The sequence below is a fragment of the Ursus maritimus genome, unplaced genomic scaffold (genome assembly GCF_017311325.1).
Source record: "Ursus maritimus isolate PB19 unplaced genomic scaffold, ASM1731132v1 scaffold_18, whole genome shotgun sequence".
In the NCBI taxonomy this organism is placed as follows: Eukaryota; Metazoa; Chordata; class Mammalia; order Carnivora; family Ursidae; genus Ursus; species Ursus maritimus.
In genome coordinates this window covers 39511387-39531864 of record NW_024424230.1, presented here as the reverse complement: position 1 = coordinate 39531864, position 20478 = coordinate 39511387, and the positions used below count along the sequence as shown (strand labels likewise).

Below are 20478 nucleotides of genomic sequence, written 5' to 3'. Positions count from 1 at the left end.
TTTTCATACTATAACTTCATCAGACATGGAGAGGATCAAGTTTGGCCTATTGCATGATCTTTGCTATTTCCTAATTGGAAAAAAAAAAAAGTCTCTCTTAAAAAAAGACAATAGGCTCTGTGAAGTTTAAATACAGAATGGCTAAAAAGAGTATAATGCCAGAAGGTTATTTACATGTTTTCTCATCTTTTCCAAATTACATGTATTACCAGTTGTTATAGTCATTCCTTACTGTAGTTACTCACAGCCAAGATCCTGCTACATTTCATAACTCTGTAATTTGATGAATCCATAGGGTAGCCAATGAGCATTAGTACCACGGTCATTTTAACAGTCAACAACCAGCCATGTAACACCTTGCATGCATTCAGTGCTATGGCGTATCCTGATGTGGATATTTCTCTCTTGAAATCTGCATTCTACTGGGCCAGCAATTTTTTATTATGAAAAAAAAAACTAGTGAATAATTAAATGTAAGGTGCTAATGGGTTTAAAACCGAAAGCACTATAAGATTTGAGAAATGACGAAGAAAAGAATACTAAGCATTTAACTGAAAGCACTTGTGAGCAGGCTAAGAAAATTTCTCTATGAACTTTTCTATCAATACACAAAGACTTAAGGGTGCTTCCAAAAGAGGAAATCTACCTCTGGCGTATGTTTTCCTTTATGCTGTTCATGGAAACAAGACCAGAACCATTTCATTTTCTCTCTCAACATTATTAGTGAGGAGGAACTCCTCCATTATTCCAAGATGGTCCGTATCACTCACATATGACGTAAGCCTCTGAAATTGGAATATTATTAAAATATCACACCAAACAAAATAGAAAGCATAAAGCAAGATTTCCCCTTCACTGCTGAAGAGTTAGGGTACTGATTTTCTAGGATATAAAGATGATATAGCTTTGACAGCATTGATGTTAAGGTTTGAAAATGGACCCAGAAGTCCAAGAAATGCAATTTAATTAATAAATATAATAACATACAGTTTGAGTCATATCTCTTGCCCCATGCAATTACCTGAAGGGAAGGCATTACCAAATGCATAAATGGGTTCTCTTAGAAAAGTCTTATTAGGTGAAGGGAAAGGAAGATATTAAGAAGACAGAGTATTTATAGGGGCACCTGAGTGTCTCAGTTGGTTGAGCATTTGCCTTTGGCTCCGGTCAAGATCCGAGGCACCTGGGGTATGATCCCAGCCCAGGTGTTGGGCTCCCTGCTCAGCGGGGAGTCTGCTTCTCTCTCTCTCTCTCTCTCTGCCTTGCCCCCTGCTCGTGCTCTCTCTCTCTCAAATAAAATCTTAAAAAAAAAAAAGACTATTTATAAACTTGTTTCAGAAAAAAACTATTTGAAAAAATTTCCTCTTTTGGATTAGATATTTCTGATTGCAATATATTGCCAAATGTAATAATGTTTTATATATTTCTTCAATAAAAAATATGCAATAAAGAAAGAAATGTTTCATTTTCTCTTTGATGCAGGTAGTGTTCTACACACAAACACACATCCAGAAAACCTTCCCCATTGTGTTACTAGGTGATTAGCATGTCTACTGTGATGGGTATAATACAAGAGCATGGATTTGCTTGTAAACTGAAATTCAGAATAATGTGTTTACTCATCAATGGTAAAATTTCTCAATAAAAATCATCATTTTCTTTGTAAATGCTCACTATAAACTAACAAGTCAACTGAATAAATTCCAGAAATTGTTCTAGACGTTATATAAATTACAGAATTAAATATCGTCTTTTTTCCCCTGGATTTAAATTCAATAAAATTATTATTATTGTTCCTCTACCAGAGGCACCAATTTCTGTTGAAATAAGAAAAGAATAATGAATTTTCATGAGGGGAATTGAGGAAGACTTCTTGAAAATGGTGAGATCTGAGCTAGGCCCAGCAGAGTTTCATCCAACAGGGATTCCAAAGCTATAAAAACCAAAAACATAGGATCTATTCAAAGAATACTAAGTGGTCAAAATAAATACAATAAGAAAAAATCTGAAGCAAAATGGGCATTATAAAATTATTACACAGTCAGCCATTTGATATGATGCTTACTGTACTAATTACTCAGAATATATTATCCTGTTGAATTCACAAAACAACACTACGGTATGACTGATACCCATGTCATCTATGAAGACACTGAAGCATTGTTACTTTGATGTTAGAGCTTAAGTGAGTAGCAGAGCTAAAATTCAAACCTAGGATGGCCTACTCTTAATCATCAAATTCTTTCAACTTAATTCTGGAAGGATATGTGAGAAAGTCAAATGGTAAAGAATCTTGAATCCTATCAGGGGTTTGGTTTTAACTTGGTATAAAATGGGGAACAAGTGAAATTTTGTGGGCTGGTAAATGGCCAGGTCTTATTTTAGGTGATGACACTGGGGCAGCCATGAGGTGTCCTCATTACAGCTGGCGTGCTGTTGATCACAGAGACAGCCATGAGGCCAGAGAGCCAAGGATCTTCCAAAAGTCAACATTCCAAGGTGAGCTTGCTGCCCCAAAGCCTCAGAGATCCTCTTGGACCACCACTGTGATGAGTAAGTATATGTTAGGTGGTCTAAAGTGACTCCAATCAATCAATCAATCAAAATTTTTCTACACTGAATGCCCTTGACCTTTTTCTTCCCCCCCACTTAAAGTGAGGTCTATGGACTATGTGTAGTTCCTAGAACAGGTCATGCTTCCTCATACCTCTGTCACTCTGCCCCTCCCTGGTTCCTTAACCTGGAACTCTCTTCACTCTCCTCATCTACTTAGTTTTTTCCTACTTACCCTTCAACACTCACTTCAAGCATTGCCACTTCTTGAGAGCATTTCCTGATATCTCTTCCACTGCCCCCAAGCTGCTGGCTTAGCTAGCTCTCCTCTACCCCCACTAACACACAATTTTAGCCTATGCCCGCCAGCCTGTGAACGCCTTGAGAACAAGGGCACTGCTTTTCTCCAGTGTTAATAGAGTATCTAGCACACAGCATGCACTCATTAATTTCAGAAGAGAAGAATATAGTCCAATTCTCTCAGGCACCTAAATGGAAGTGTCTACGGTTTAACAGCATTGCCTCTAGATATCAGCCCTTTGAATGATCTTTGAAAAGCTTGTGTAAATGCCATCCTTGGCAAGAAAAATGTAAGTATATAACTCAGAAAGACAATTAATTTCAGGAGAAATTCACCTTTTGCAGAAAAAGTAATAAAGTTATTGAAAACCTCATGTGCTTTTTGAAAGAAACTATGTTATAGCTGAATAAGATAAATTCTAAAATGTTACAGAGAAAGTGATTTTACTTTCAGGGTTTACAGGATAAATACATCAGAAAAAGTTAAAATTTCTGAGAATTTGAGAGACTGCTGGTAATACAATTACCTTTCATTAGAGACATTGATTGTGGGTTTTTTCTTTCAAAACCATTTTTTCTATATAAGGTTGGTAACAAAATTGTGTGTGTGTGTGTGTGTGTGTGTGTGTGTGATAGAGCATTACAGCAAGAAAAATAGAGTTCCCAATATTAAGATAAATGTTCTTTACTTTTTTATCAAAACAACCATGCAAACCAAATAAACGAACCCTAAAAATTACACTTACATGTTACATGGAAAAAATTTCCAGAAAGCCAACACTTATTGTCACTACATATTGTATAATTTCTTGAATGTTACAATATTTAAGTGGTTGTTACAATATTTTAAACATGGACTAATTATTAAATACAGGCAATGAAAATTAATTTGCTAAGACAACTTCTTTAAATTCTATTTCAGCTTCTTTAAGGGGTCCCTGGGTGGCTCAGTCGGTTGAGCCTCCGACTCTCGGTTTCTCCTCAGGTCATGACCTCAGGGTCAGAAGATGTTGACCCTGTCAACACTCAGTGCAGAGTCGGCCTTGGGATTCTCAGGGCTTCTCCCTCTGCCCCTCCCCCACCTCTCTCTCTCTTTCTCTCTCTAAAAATAAAATAAAATAAATCATAAACAAATAAACAAACAAATAAATAAATGCTATTTCAGCTCATCTGAACTAACGGTAAGACTGAAGAAACACGGCTCACACCAGGAACGAAACCCCTGGTGCGGTTTGCCAGTGCTTTTGTGGACTGCTAAGAAAGAGACTAAACAAAAGATTGTGAGGTATCTTATCATTTTAAAAAATAGTAAAGGAAAAGAGAATAAAACCCTTCTAATAATTGCACAAATAAATTCTCTTTTACAGATGAAAATAGCACTTGTCTGGAACCGAACCTCTGGTGGGCAGGCATCATGCGCTAACAAATAGTGCTTGCGTATTAGCTCACACGCAGGCGCAATTGCGCCTGGAAAGGCGACGTAAGGAAGGATGCCAATACATAAGGTGGATAAAGCGAGTTGAATGAAAGTGGAACAAATGAAAATTGAAGACCACCTGTATTTATTGTTGTTGGCATAAAAGATCAACTCTCAGCATTGAAAAATTTTTCCTAAAAAGAGGTTGGGTTAGAAATCCATAGAGCTGAGTTTCTGTGATTAGCAAGATGACTAAACTAAAGGTAAGAGAGAAGCTGACTATGTGCTTAATAGGGAGGCAGTGAATATGGGTGGTGAGTGATGGTGAGGTGTTGGTACAAAAGTCACAGTGCACACATGCGATCAGCATAAACACCGGTTGACTGGAAAGTCTTCATCACGTATTTAAATACACAGGAGGTACTGACTGGGTGGGGACTTTGGTATCAGTGAGACATGAGCCACAGGTGCGCAGAACACAAAACTAGAGAGGTGTTGTGAAGAGAGAAGAATAAAAAAAATCAAATATTTATTATTATATGTAAAGGATAACACTAATTGTTTTTCAAACTTATTCTCATTTAATCCACTTATGATCTGTCTTTCTAGATGGAGAAAACTGAGATAAAGAAACCTTATGGGAACTACTGTGACCTAGTTTCAGAGCTCATTCATTCATTAAATGTTTTTTGATCATTTCACTATTTACCTGTGAGCTAACTGTTAGGTGTAGAGAGGTAAACTGAGGTACTTGCCATCAAAGGCCTCACAGTCCAACGCAGGAAGAAGTAGAGTTAAAATGTAGTTTGGCAAGTGTTACCCAAGAGAATAAATAAAAGTGCTATGGGCGAAGACTGGGGGCATCCAGCCAAATGGGAAAGGCTTCCCAGAAGAAATGATCTTTCAGCTGAGTCTGGAAGGACCCAAGGGAAAAAGCGAGATGAAGAAATTGGAAGGGCACTCAAAACTAGAAAGAATGGGAGAGAAGCAGAAAAACCAAGGACATGGAAAAAGAGATCAGCTTCTCTGAAAACTGGAAGGAGTTTGGTAAGGCTGGGGAAGGAAGGAAGACAACTGTAGAGACAAGAAGTCAGAAGCCTAAATATGTATGACTTGCTAAGGAATTCTTATTTTAATCCGAAAGTTAAAGAGAACCATTGAAATACTGAAAGAATAGTGAATTTGAAATCACTTGTGACGTTTGCTCTGGTACAGATAGAAGGGGTGCAAGGCTATTGATAAGGAGATCAGTGAGGAAGCTGTTTCAATGAACCAAGGCAGTGAGGGAATGATTTGAGTTTCATCTGCCCATCATAATCTTTGAGATAATGGACCAATTAACTGCCCATATCACAAAATCATAGTATAAGTGTGTGTTTCATGGGGCACCTGGGTGGCTCAGTCGGTTAAGCGTCCAACTCTTGGTTTCGGCTCAGGTCATGATCTCAGGGTCTTGGGATTGAGCCCCACATCAGGCTTCACGCTCTTTAGGGAGTCTGTTGAAGAGCCTCTCTCTCTCTCTCTCTCTCTCTCTCTCTCTCTCTCTCTTTCTCCCTCTGTCCCTCCCACACCCCCCAAATAAATAAATCTTAAAAAAAAAACATGGTGCACTTCACATCACTAAATGGTGGCAACCAGTTATACCATCCATGTCCCAAAGATGGCACTGCAACCTAAAGCCACCAAGCCCAGTAAATGCCCTTGAAATAGTTAGGACTCTCCCTGGAATACTGTCTGCTAAAGGAACAGAATGTGGATACTAAGACCCAAACTTGCTCCTCAAGAATAATATGCTTTCTACATTTATAAAGGAGAGAAATGAAAATATTTGAAACAGGTCAGTGTTAAGATTTTAAGGTTTGTTTTTGTTTTTGCTATTTGTGCAGCTTCATTATTTTCCTAGTATAAAATTAGTGTGTAGTTATTGTAGAAAATTTAGAATATATAAAAAGGTAATGGCAATCATATACCATCACCCAGAGACAACTACTGCTAACACCATGATAGTTTTCCTTTCAGTTAACTCCTTCCCAGCTCTATCCTTCTGCTGACAGATTAATACCCAAGAAATCCAATTTCATGATTGTTAAACTTTGTTTCTACATCCTTTGCTTGTTGCATCTCACTTTAAAGTTGTGATTATTATACATAAAAGTTTGTGCCTATTTTTTATATTTAAAATTATTTTATTTATTTATTTTGGTGGGGGAGAGACAGAAGGAGAGGAAGAGAGAGTCTTTCTAAGATTTTTTTTAAAAATTGTCAGAGAGAAAGAGAAAGAGAGCACAAGTGGCTGGCAGAGAGAAAAGCAGGCTCCCCACTGAGCAAGTAGCCCAATTTGGGACTCGATCCCAGAACTCTGGGATCATGACTTGAGCCAAAGGCAGACCCTTCGCTTAACTGATTGAGCTACCTAGGTGTCCTGAGTCTTTTTTTTTTTTCAGGATTTTATTTATTTATTTTAGAGAGAGAGAGAGAGAGCAGGAAGGGAGGGGCAGAGGGAGAGGGAGAGAGAGAATCTCAAGCAGATTCCTTGCTGAGCACGGAGGCTGACGCAGGGCTCGATCTCACAACCCTGAGATCATGACCTGAGCCAAAACCAAGAGTCAGGTGCTTAACCCACTGCACCACTCAGGTGCCCCTATTTAAAGTTCTTAATAAAAGTGTTTTAAGGGATATTCATGCCTTGAATGAACACTGAGGTTTCTTTCATTCCTTTTATATTGTAAATAATGATGTGGGACTATACATACACTGTACATGGAACTTCTGGAGTTCCAGTTTCCCTTCCAGTACTCTGATGGAGACCATGAATCTAATACATGTATCATATAGTTATGAGGCTTATATTCGTTTGTAAGGATGCCAACATTATAGAGGAATATTTGGATAGATACGCCCTGCTATCAAGGCTTAAATTATCCTAGGTGAGGGGCGTCTGGGTGGCTCAGTCAGTTAAGCATCTGACTCCCGATTTCAGCTCAGGTCTTGATCTCAGCGTCATGAGTTCACACCCTGCGATGGGCTCCACATTGGGCGTGGAGCCTACTAAAAAAAAAAAAAAAAAAAAAAAAAAAAAAAAAAAGATCCCAGGTTATTTTTGATGGCCCTAAAACCTACTTATTTTTCTCAAGTGAAGACAGTATATCTATGTGTTCAGCCCTGATCAATGTCTAGTATAATCCTAGAACCAAAGTTATAGGCCGTAATTTTCTAAGAAAGTACCAAATATCATCTAACAATCTGAACCCTGAAAAAAAATCTCTCCCCCCCAAAAAAGTATAAGAAAACCTAAACCACAATGGCACACTGGCATCTCCCAAGTACTGCCTTTTAGGCTGGTTGATAAAACGAGGTTCACCATCCACCAAGAAAATCCTTTGATTTAGGTACATGCTTTAGAGGAAAAGCACTATGCCCAGCAAGGATAGGACATGATCTGACATGACTGTAGATCCCATCCCGAGATGACACTTTTTCCTTATCTTTGTTCTTAATTTCAAAAAAATTGAGATTTTTACACTGTCCAGAATACATTAAACTATGACTAATCTTCCACAACGTGTGGCTTTCAAGTACTAGCCTGTTCCTGAGGCTTTCCATTTCCACAGTTTTAAACCAACATTTCTCATCTGCCCCCCTTAACTTAGGGAATTTACATTCTCTGTTTCACCTGCACTGAGATATTGGGGGGGGCGGGGAGAAGTTACCACGACAAACGATGTTTAAAAACCACCATAAAATGTTTTGTTTTACCCTTGAACAGCTGGGATAGAAGACCTGGACACTTGAGGGAACATCTGGCTTATTCAGTAACCACTTTCAAAACAAGTATAAGAAAACTTCCCCCAAAGAACCACCACAAGCTAATAAGATTCTTAAGTCTTGCTGATGGGTGTTATCTCTTCAACAGCAGCATACTCTCCACAGCGTGGCTAGAGACAAGAGCTTCCACCAACTGCTGAAATCAAGCAATACCTTAGGACCATATCTCACAGCCAGCACCACAAACAGTCAACTGCCACCTTAACACTTTTTTTCCACCCACCCCAATTTCATAAAATGCGTCAGTGAAAAATAATTGATTATCTAAAGAAATGAAAAGGAAAATCCATTACCATATTCTGGTAGCAGACTGCTTTAAGTACCTAGGGCCTTCTTCCCTCAACCTTCAGATTTTCTGACTGGGAGACCCCTGGGTAGCATTGCTTTCTGTTGGGAGGAAGCAAGCAGGAGAAACTGAAAGAAGGAGCAGTTCTTCAGTAGAACAAGAGGGAATAGGACACCTACCCTCCTATAATTTAAGCCTCTCCCAATCTCTCACCAAGTCAACTGTGCCTTTCTGCCCTGCACCACAGGCTGCTTCAGAAAGGAAAACCCAGCAGGTCAAGAAGACAGCACACTCCTCCCAGACTCCTCTCTCCCCTAGAGAGCAGAAGAAAGGAGGGGAGAAAAGACTACAGAAAATGCCACTGGTTTAGAAAATATGGTTTCTGTGGCATTGAAAAGGGCGTCCTTTCTCTGAAATAAGGGTGTGTACAGTTCATTGCATGTTTTGGCAGAGTACTTGTGAAATGCTCTCAGCTAAGTCAGAAAAGCATGTAGCTCAACAGGAAAAAGGCTGAGAAGTGAAATCTGAAGTTGGAACCACTAAGCTCCATGATAGTCAGACTGATTAGCAGTGACTACATAAAAGAGAAAACATCCATCACTTTGTCAACTGCAAAATCTGGCTAAGATAAAAAATGCTTTGTAATGAGTTTTGAAATTTGGAGCAGTCATTGAATCTTAGGTTGGCTACATAATTAATAGTAACCTTACTTCCTGGATTTTCAGGACAGGTTCACAATGATCACCATCCCTTTCAGTCTTAACTTAAAATTGTCTACCTGTTACCCATTACATACTCATTCTTGTTAGACAAGTTGAGTTTTAGAAAATGCAGTCATCATTGGAGGCATCCATTAAATATTTGTCAATTTCACATGACAAGTTAGTCATGTAAAATCCTTCACAGCATGAATTGAGTTAGTCACTTTCTTTCTATGCAAATGGTCACACCCTGATCTAAGTTTCTAACACTATCTCATTCATCTTTGTATCTCTAGGCCCAAACTGTGCCTAGAATATACTAGACACCCAGTAAATGCCGGTGGAATGAGGACTTGTTGATTGAATTACCCTTCTTCAATCAATTCTTAATATTGTTTTAAAAATTATCTCTTCTACTAGTTGTAGATTATGGGAGAATCTATCTTTCTAAAAGAGAAATCATAAGGAGATATTAATAACTTACTGGGAAGTAAAAACGATTAGATATTCACCTTCCACCTTTCAAGGCTTGCAGCTCTGCATAACTGGACTGAGAATTCTGTTCATATTCGGGACCAATTCTTGGATGAGTCACTTAAAGCTGTTCACCTTACTTTATTTGTAAAATTAGAGAATTAGATTATACCAGTGTTTTTCACACTGTGGGTCATACTCTTTAATAATGGGTCTTTAAGTCAATTTAGTATACCTAGCATGATGAACATTTTTATGGAATTAAACAATACAAAAGAAAAGGAAATAGCAGAATACATCACACATAGTAAGAGTACGTGTTTGTGCCTGTGTGCATTGGTTGGTGACAAACTATGTTTTTGACTACAGTTAAAAGAAGTTTGAAAACCACTAGACTAAGTCATCTTAAGTTTCCTCAGGTTCTCAAATGCTTGAATTTTTTAAATAGGTTGGAAGAGAAATGAGAAGGGTTTTAGTGCTGGAAATGGGGAAGCTAGAGTCGTGTCTCTTGGAGCAGAACAAAAGTAGTGCAGGTGAGAGATATCTTAGTGCCCTTCATATTATTCACATCACATGAAAATAAGCACTAGGTAGATCTTTCATATAGAATACCTTTTCCTGGAACGCACTGGGAAAACAAGGAAGTTATCAGTCCCTGGAATACTGTGGAAGAATTTGTAAAATGAGCACTCAGTGATCCTCACCTACCATAGACGAATTATGATTGTACCTAAAGAAAGATAGTTTGACTACATGGAGAAAAGCCAGTGGATTGCAGGTGCCTCATATCTTCATTTAAACTGAACCTAGCAAACCCCACTGTTGACAATCTTTGCTTTCACCTTTAACTTTTAGAGTATGAAATAGATGGCACTTTGTAGATGCTGAGGCATGTGCCCATGATTCCTGCTCAGTGGCAATTTGTCATCCTAACCTGGCCACGGGATGGGATTCTCACCTATGTCATACCACTGATGAGCCATGCAATGGTAGGCAGGTCCCTTACCTCTCCGGATTTTCCAGTTACCACCTTCCAAACGTAAGTTTCTGGAAAAACATATGTCCCTGGGTATGGACCTGTATGAACTGCTCCTGCTTAACAAGATAATCCTTATTAGACATTAAATCTTTCCTAAAATGAGAGTGACCTGAGGCATTCCAGGCATTTTGTTCAAGAAGAAACCAGTTGTGGAGGATTCTCTGTGAGTAAAACTCCAGGTATGTAATACCCGGGATGTTTTATGGTCAAGTGAGAAAGTTGGGGATGAAGTCTCTTGGAGAGCAGTGAACTATTGCTCCCTGAGTAAGAAGTCTTCCCAAAGAACCTCCAGAATTCCTTGAGATTTTGTTTCCCTTTCCCTATGCTGCCTTTCTTGATGGGTAGGGGGCTTCTGGGGGCTAGGATCATACACGCTCTAGCAGAGTGGGTTTTAATTAAATTTAAATGAACAGTAAGCAATTTTATTAGTTAGGTCTTTTTGTTTGCTTGTTTAGTTGGATCTTCTTTTAAGAGTAAGAAAACAATGGGGAGGATTTATGTTTTCTAGTGAAAAAACAAAACATAAAATTTCCTCTGATAAACAGACTAATACGAATTTCAGATGTACATTCTACCCAAAGGTCATGTAGAAGAAGGAAAAGAAAGAAGGGGAAAATAATAGAAAAAAAGAAAAATGGATAGGGGTTGGGGGGGTACATAAAGAAGCAGGAAGGAGAAGGATGAGAGGGAAGGAGAGGAACAGGAATAGAGAGAGTGGGCTGCACCCAGAGAGACGGGCTAGAGGACTGGAGGAGAGACATATCCAGAAAGGGGGTTTGGAGCCTCTACTGGGCTCACAAGCCCTAAGATGCCCGCTGCACCCTGGAACCAGCCACACCTGCCCAACCTGATCTCTGACCTCACCAGGAAGCCCGCCCAAGGCACAGCAGAGATTGCTCTTGTTCTAGGATAGACAGTCATTTCCTGGTTTGGAGCTGGGTGAACCAACTAGTTGCCTGTTCTGCTTCTTATTTCCTAATTTGTACTCCATTCCCGTTGTTGATGTTGTCTCAGGCTAATCCTAAAGGCCAAACTCAACTTTTATTCAGACCGCTTCTCCCTCATACCTGCCTTGGATTTCTGACTGCTAACATAACAAGAACATTTTCAGAGACTGAAACTTGCCTGCAACCTACAGCCTGACCTGGAATCTCTGAACCTGATCTTAGACTCCCCCCACGACTCCCTGATCCGTTCTTTCAATGTAACATTCAGACGCATGATGCCCAGCCCACGTTTTGCTGACTTCTAATCCACTGATTTCATTTTATTTCAACAAATATTTATTGAGTATCTGCCATGAACAGACGAGGCACTGGGGCTACAAAGAGGAATAAGACACAGTTCGACCCTTGGGGACGTTACTGAAGAGTAAGAGGGATCAACTCTTAAGCAAATACTTTAGTATAGTCTTTAAGAAACTTCACCCAAGTGGTATGTATGGGCACGCAGACCCAGAGCCCCGGCTAGTCTGGGAGATCAGAGATGGCAGCTGAAGTACATAGGATGGATTCTGGACAAAAATGATTCAAATCTGCCAAACCTTTAGATACAACATGTAAGGGATTAGAAATACAAGGATGGCAGACAAGTTTAAACACAAGACCGATCCAAAAGTGGGACATTTTGCAGGTTAACTGGCTCAGTCCTTTCAACAAGTAGGTGTCATTTTAAAAAGTGGCGGGGGGGGGGGGAACTGATAGAGTTAAATAAATTTAAGGTGGAATTGCAGTCCTGAGTGATCCTAATTTGGAAAAATCACCTGTAAAAGCCATCTTTTTGGCTTGAGGAAATTTGAATATGGACTGAATATTAGAAAAGATAAATGTCTATTGACATGGAAAGGTAGAGAACACATAGGAAAAAGCAAGTGATAAAAGATCACATACAGCGGATTCTCCTCTTCGCTAAAACAAAAAATCACATATACGTAAATAGAAAAGTGAGTGGAAGAATTTCAAGCAGGAAAAGAAACTTTTATTTACCTTCTAGGTATTTATATGTTATGCTAAGAATTTTCTTTATATCATGTATTTAATTCTCCCAAATACCCTGCCAAGAAAATGAAATTAGCCTCATTTTCCAGATGAGACATGTATTTGAAAGGCGTGAATACAACTAATCTCTGGGTGATGGAAATTTGGTGCCTTTATTTTCTTTTTGCTTGCTTGTATTTTCTAACTTTCTACAATGTATGTTTACTACTAATGTAATCACCAAAAGCTAGGGTTGTTGTTTTTTTTTTAATTAAGAAGGAAATGAAGACAAAATAGGCAAGTACAGTACTTTTCAATTTCGGTGAACCCACATCTCCTTAGGTCCCTCTTTTTTAGAGCCACTGGGGTTTGGAACAAGCATAAAGTTTGAAGTCAGGCAGATCTGGTTCAAATCCCAGCTACAGCACTACCAGTATGGTGATCTTGAAAAAAATTACTGACCCTTGGTTGTCTTGTCTGCAAAACAGGATTAATAACATCTTCCTTGCAGGGTATTTGGGGAAAATAAATAAATAAATGATGTAAAGAAAATATGTCATATCGCAGTTAAGTACATAGGGGGTTCTCAACTAATAACTGTTCCCTCACAGCCTGAAATGAAAAGTGTGTTTGAGTGTTCAATAAGCTTGAGGATCTAGCCTCCTTAGGGGAGCCCTACTGCATGCCATTCATTCACCTACCAGGCCCTCTGCTCTACCTCTTGCTCCTAGCTTTTATTTATTTGGCTTTCCTGCTCAATCTGGAGCCCTAAAAATCCCAGTCTAATTCCCTTCATCTCTGCCTCCTCATCCAATCATTCATCCATCCACTTATGTACTCAATGAGTGAGCCAAGCAGTGGACCAGGTGAGAAGTGGCTCCTGCCCTCTCGAAGCTTGTGGTCCGGACCTTGTGAAGCAGGTGATGACTCTCTTGAACTATGTGTTGCTTCCTGCATTGCTTGTATTAATTCAGGACTGCCTTGATTTACGATGGAATTATCCACCTGAAGTCACTGCATAGGGGGCCCCACCATTTGCCCTTGTGATGGAGATGCTGGCTCACAGCTGACTAGACTCTCCAAGGGTGTCCCCTTGGACTTGGTGATGAGGGCAGCTGCTCCCACTCTCACCTACGAGGAGCCGTCTACCTACTACAGGACAGCCTTCCCACCAGGACAGCAGGGATCACTTTTTTAAATCTTTTGTGCTTCTAGAAATTGCCAGTAAATCCCAGTGTACCTAGTAACATCATTTTTTTATTAATACTCATTGCCAGAACAGCAATTGTCTGCCTCTATCTTTAGCATGAAGAATGTTGTATCTAAAATAATAAAATACGTTATTTGGGCTTTTCATTTCAAACTGCTACAAAAAATAATGCTTTTCCTTATTTTTGCCCCTTCTCAATTCAAGTGCACTGCTCTCCCAGTCATACCAGAAAACAATGCACACACTTGGTCACTATGCCAACACCTTCAGCAGCACGGACACAGCTGATTCATGTGTTTTCAAACCACATGGTTCTTATTTAGGGCAAAACACATGACTCAAAGGAATTCAATAGCTCAGTATTTTATGCTAATTTTGTTACTAGACAGAGCCCTAAAATAATAATTACATATAACTCCTCCTGTTTTTGGCCAGGTCTGTCTTTTTTCTAAATGGTTTAAACATCAAATTGTAAAATCCCTACTTTCTTAATAGCTAATGCTTTGAAAGGAAAAATATTAAACATATAATTAATCAAAATATTTTTAAATGGAATGTCACATATATATTTAGTTTGACATAAATTAACAAAGGTGATGTTAAGATACATTTTCAGTGCACTTTTTTTACATTTCCTCTTCAGGAAATTATTGCCCCTCCCCGAACTTGCCCCTCCCACTCCTGAACACATAGCAATAGCAGACTGTTGCATGAAAACCCATGCTGACTGTGTCGTATTGTGCTTCGGGCTTTTCTCTATGTTCAAGTAATCATTTACAGTAAGACATACACATAGACACACACACACATACACATGCATATTACACATACTAGTCTATATCTTGCTCTTTTCACTCAAGAGTGCCCCATACAAATATCTCTAAGTCAACTGGTATATCTTTAGTTATTTTTATTGTCTGTAGAATATTCTACTTTCTGTATTCTATTTATCTATTCCTAGACCAATACCATATTTGTTAGGGCATTAGAGAACCAACTTTTGTTACCTCTTTATATCGAAAGCAATTGAGAAATAAGGTGTAGGAGATACATATGCACAAATAAGTATCAGTTTTATTAGTAGTAACAAAATAGATGTGGATGATGTGGTTGAGATGGGCAGTCATGGTGAGCAACCTAATATTCATTCCAGAATTAAATTTACTCACCAAGTCACAGATAATCCCCACCACCCAGACCAAAGGATGGAGCCTGCCCCCGTGAGCTTAGACCTAGAAGAAACAGAAAATGTGTCTTGTCAACAGGCTGGCTCCAAAAGAGAAAACCCTGGCTGAGAAGTTGCGTGGCAGGAGGGGGCAGTAGGCTGAACCCACTGCCTATAATTCTTTTTCCCAAGTTCATTAATCAGACAGTGTGTTCTCTGTAAGACGGTTTGCTCCATATAGACATTAAGATTTTTTATAATTTCCCCTGTCTCTATCCCTGACATAAACTAAGGGTCAGGTCTGAGGACTGCATTAAGATTTTTTTGCTTTGAGAAACTGACATTTTATAATAGTAATTCTTTTCATCCAGGAATGTAATAATATCTATTTATTTTCTTAGATCTTTTTTTATGCCCTTCATTTTTTTAAAAGATTTTATTTATTTATTTATTTATTTATTTATTTATTTAACAGAGAGAGAGAGCACAAGTAGGCAGAGCGGCAGGCAGAGGGAGAAGCAGGCTTTCCACTGAGCAGGGAGCCTGATGCGGGGCTCGATCCCAGGACTTGGAGATCATGACCTGAGCCGAAGTCAGACACTTAACCTACTGAGCCACCCAAGCACCCCATTATTTTATGTCCTTCATTAATATTCTTCTGTGCATTCCTATGAAAGTTACTTCCACATGCTTTATGGTTTTTAAATGAGACTGTGAGTGGATTCTTATCTAATTTCACTTTGTAGATCCTTATGATTATGGCAAAGAATAGTTACTGATTAATTCCATATAAATCCACCTTAAAATTTCTTTATTTTTTTTAAAGATTTTATTTATTTGTCAGAGAGAGAGCACAAGCAGGGGGAGTGGTAGGCAAAGCAGGCAGAGGGAGAAGCAGGTTCCCTGCTAGGAAGGGAGCCCAACGCAGGACTCGATCCCAGGACCCTGCTGCAGGCAGACACTTAACCGACTGAGCCACCCAGGCATCCTGACCTTAACATTTCTTTTTTTAAAAAGTGCTATGTGAAAATACGTGCAATAGATTTGAAAACACTGAAAGAGAAGGGGGAATGAAACATGAGAGACAATGGACTATGAGAAACAAACTGAGGGCCTCAGAGGGGACGGGGGTGGGGGAATGGGATAGACCAGTGATGGGTAGTAAGGAGGGCACGTATTGCATGGTGCACTGGGTGTTATACGCAACTAATGAATCATCGAACTTTGCATTGGAAACCGGGGATGTACTGTATGGTGACTAACATAATATAATAAATATCATTAAAAAAAAAAAAAGAAAACACTGAAAGATACACTTTCCTCTCCAAATGTGAATTAACAAAATGTAGCTCCGCAAAAATGGAAAACCTCAACAGACCAACTGAATATTGGGGAGCTACAGCACAGTGAAATCTGGAGTAACCAGAGATAAATTTCATAAGCTCAGATCGCTTCCTTCAAGTGCAGGCTAACCAACCCAAATTACTAGAAGTTGCATCACTTCAAAGTCTAAAGGAATAAAAAGGTGTTTCGAGAATCTGTCAATCCTGACCTTTCATGGGGGATCGGAGATTCACGTTAAATCACCAAGTTGCACAAGTTAATCAGCATGCATAAACATCCGTAAAATTGGCATTGTCAAAAATGAAGCCCGAAGTGACTCATGGACGTGCTGTGCTAACAAGGAGAACAGAGTTTTCTCTCCCTTTAATCTCTCTTTAGGTGCAGACTTCCAGAAATGGGCCAAATATGTTGCAGCTGTGCCAGCCCCAGATCAAAGAACATAAACTCACGCTGCAAAGATGGTGCAAAACGTTCAGTCTAAATGCACCCATAGGAATTTTCAGAAGTTTCACTAAAGGAAAGTAAAGGGAAACGATGTTCAAAAAAGTTAATGTGATACAACATAAAAAGAAAATAGAAAAAAATTCTATAGGCTAAACATTTTTCTGTAAGGCGTGGATTTATGACCAATTCAGGTAGGTAATGGATTCTGATCCTCTTCTTAATGTTAGTGAATAGAAAAATGGTGTTTACTCCAAGGCAGGCCAATTAGACATGCCCACAACGGAGAAAAAACATGTTCATGTGTTTGAATGGAAAGTTCAGTGCTTCCCTAAGTACTATGTGAATACAACACTGATCCACATGCTGTGAAAGTTATTCTTCCCCGAAAAAAGCAGCAGAAGAAAATAAACTTGAAATTTCTGTTCTCTTTATCTTTTTTAGAAGTTTTATGGCTCCTCATCAAGACACGAACTGTAAAATGCATAGTACAGTAAGTGGTACAAGTTTTACAGGCTGGCCAAATTTACCTGGAACTTACTAATCATAAAACGATCGGTGCATGACGCCTCACTAGGTAAAAAGCTGGTAACACACGAGTCTGGTAGAGAAATGCGCAGCCCCTGACAAGTAAAGAAGGACAAGCTGCTTGTTTTTAGAAGCATCCCCTTTTCTTACCATCTGAGAGCTAGGAGTTGTCAACTGCAGTCTTTCCTGAAATCCTTGGAGATCATTTTTTTTAAGTGCTCCATGCTGTTTTCAGATTTCCTCTTTCTACAGATGGGTGTTTATGGCATAGCTGGGAGCATAGATGCGGTGTATCCGTTTCCACTGGCGGTCACACCCTGTGTGTGGCGTGTGGTTTGGGAAGCTGGTGGATCCTTCCACATATTTCTTCCCACGGGTGGAGTCGTGGGTTGAAATTTAAATGAAAACAATCACAATTTTTTTCCTCCTTAGGAATTACCAATAATACTGGTACAATTGGATTACTAAAAAAACAGAAGATATGGCTCCCATGATACCTAAAATACTTGAGGACATATGTGAAATGTACTATTTATCACCAAAAGGAAAATCAAAATGTATAAATAAAGGGATCGTAACAATAGCAACAGAGTACAGTAAATTACTATTTGCATGTTTGTTTTCTCGTATCTTTTCCTATCCCATCATGATATCACCCGAAATGCTGAAAAGACCAGGATGATGTCAGATCCAGGAAGGATGCCAGTTCTTAGGATCTAACCAAGATCTAGAACTTACTTAGCTCTGGGTCCAATACCTTAGATTGCTATGCTCGGAATCTTTATTTTATTAGAATCTAATAAATTATTAGCATGTAAATAAACAATATTTAAATCGGTTTTTTAAAATATTTTATTTATTTATTTGAGAGAGAGAGAGAGCACAAGCAGGGAGAGCAGCAGAGGGAGAAGCAGGCTCCCCACCGAGCAAGGAGTACGATTCTGGACTCAATCCCAGGACCCTGGGATCATGATCTAAGCTGAAGACAGACGCTTAACCAACTGAACTAACTACCCAGGCATCCCACAACATTTAAATCTCTTAACAGAGCTAAAAAAAAAATTTTCACAAGAGTACTATAGTCTCATAAAGGAAGCAGAAAAGATTTATCTGTGACAAACTTTATGCCTGGCAGGGAGGAAGGACTGGCATTTTCTTACACCATCCCTGGGAATGCAAATTGATATAGCATTTTGGATGACTATCTATTAAGAATTTGAACGGTATGTGTCCTTTGTTCCAGCAGATAATACTTGCACAAAATTTTCAAAGATATATTCATTTGTTCACCCTGCAAAGTCCTGGGAATACGCTATTAAATGAAGCAGACATGATTAATCCCTGATAGAGCTCACAGTCAATGGTGGAGAGAGGCAACATAAGCAATCCAACTAAGAAAGAGCGGCTGACACATGGTACTAAGCCTGATATGCAAAGCAAATTGGAATGGCTGATAAAAAGATAACGAGGAAAAGAGTGTCCAAGCGTGGGGAGTGGAAAGGAAAGACCTCTCTGAGAAGGCCCTAGAAGCTACCACCTGATGAGTGAGAAGAAGCCAGCTAGGAGAGGAAGAAACTGAGTGAAGGCCTAAGACAGGAGAAGAGCTGAGGGTTTCTGGAGAACAAAAGAAGACATGTGTGAGAGGGATGGAGTGTGGGATGTGGTTGGAAAGGAAAACAGAGTTGATCCATTCCTTGTAGGCTTTGCCAGGCAGTGTTGCTTCTGTTCCAAGTGCACTGGAAGCCATGATCCTTTTACAGGTAACAGTCAGGGTGCCGAGTGAGAGGTGGATTGGGTGAGAGAAGAGAAGGGAAAAAGAGATCTGTCATCGTCCCATTGCCTGGGCTACATGAGAGATGTTGGGAGTCTGGCTAATGCAGAAGCCCAAGGAGATAGGAACTAGATGGATTCCGAATACACTTTGCAAATAGATCCCACCTATCGATTTGATCTCCAGCAAACTACAAGAACCAAACCAAAGCTATTCCTAAAGAATGCTGGAGCAAGCATGATGTGCATTTGAAAAATTCCTCCTTCATGCTTATTACCTGACAAAAATACTCCCACAAAGAAGCAATTGCCTAATCAGATTAGATGGAAGCAAAGAGATGTTGGACCCTGGTCCGCAGCTTATGTAAAAATATTTTAGGTGTGCAGTCACCCATAATCACCCTTCTGAAGTTTTGGCTTCAATCAATATATGATAAAAATTACACAAATCTTTTTAAAGAAATAATTCCAGGAATCGAAGAAACATGGTGAACCATGTTATACACCGTCTAATAGAAAATTGGATGAACAGCTCTATTTTCACTAATTATTAAAGTACAGACTCTTCTCTGCTGATGCACAATCATTACATTCTCTGACATTTCTGCATGCCTTCAGGTATGATTGTGATGGAAGAGGTCTGATTTCCATTCCCTGGAACAACCAAGGGTGATGGATCACAACTTTTGCAGGCCATTTCAAGATGTATGTATAATTTTGTCAATGCATGATTTGTGGAACTAATACCTTAATTCATGAATTTGTGGATATTCAAGAACAATTAAATATCAGAAAGTAGTAATGTCTGACATATAAAATATATTACATACATGTTTCCAGTCAAAATAACAACAACAACAAAAAAAACAGTGAAGGCTTGCCAGTGAAGTCCAAGTCTCATTAACACTCTACTTGGTGAATAACAGAACTGCTATAGAAAATGAGTGTTAGAAACATCACAGAAACCTCAGAAGCTACTGCCCATTTGAATAAATATCCATTCTTATTGCTTCACTCTTTATGCCATGGTTCAATTTTTAGCAAACTGAGGAATGGTTTCTTTAGCTTTTTAAACCTGTGATGTGTCCTACTGTCCCACTGTTATATTTTCAACATGGTGCATTAGTTGAACCACAATATACACATACAATGAAGCTCCCCTTCTAATAATTATGATTATTATTGTTATGATCCTCATTTTTATTTCAGCCTTTTGAGTAAGAACCAGTTCCAAGTTGGGCTTGGGTTTCCAAAGCCATTATTCATAAAGTAACATAACCACTCCACAGAAACCCCTGGAAAATTCTCCCTTCTTTCCTTTTCACAAACAAATGAAATGGCAAGTGAAAACACTGCTTAGTCCAAAGGCATTAGGCAAATGCCCTCCCCAGCAGAAGTAACCTCCACTACCTTCCCAACACCACGCAAATCGCACCCCAACAACATGTT

General features: G+C 39.1%; 1 protein-coding gene across 1 annotated transcript in view; it reads left to right on the top strand.

Moving 5' to 3' along the window:
* Positions 1-5113: 5113 nt before the first annotated feature.
* DSG3 (desmoglein 3) overlaps positions 5114-20478 on the top strand; it is a 47981-nt gene continuing 32616 nt past the window's right edge. The window contains exon 1 of the mRNA XM_008692880.2: positions 5114-5317. Within this exon, the coding sequence (XP_008691102.2) occupies positions 5114-5317 (204 nt within the window). The remainder of the gene's footprint in view (positions 5318-20478) is intronic.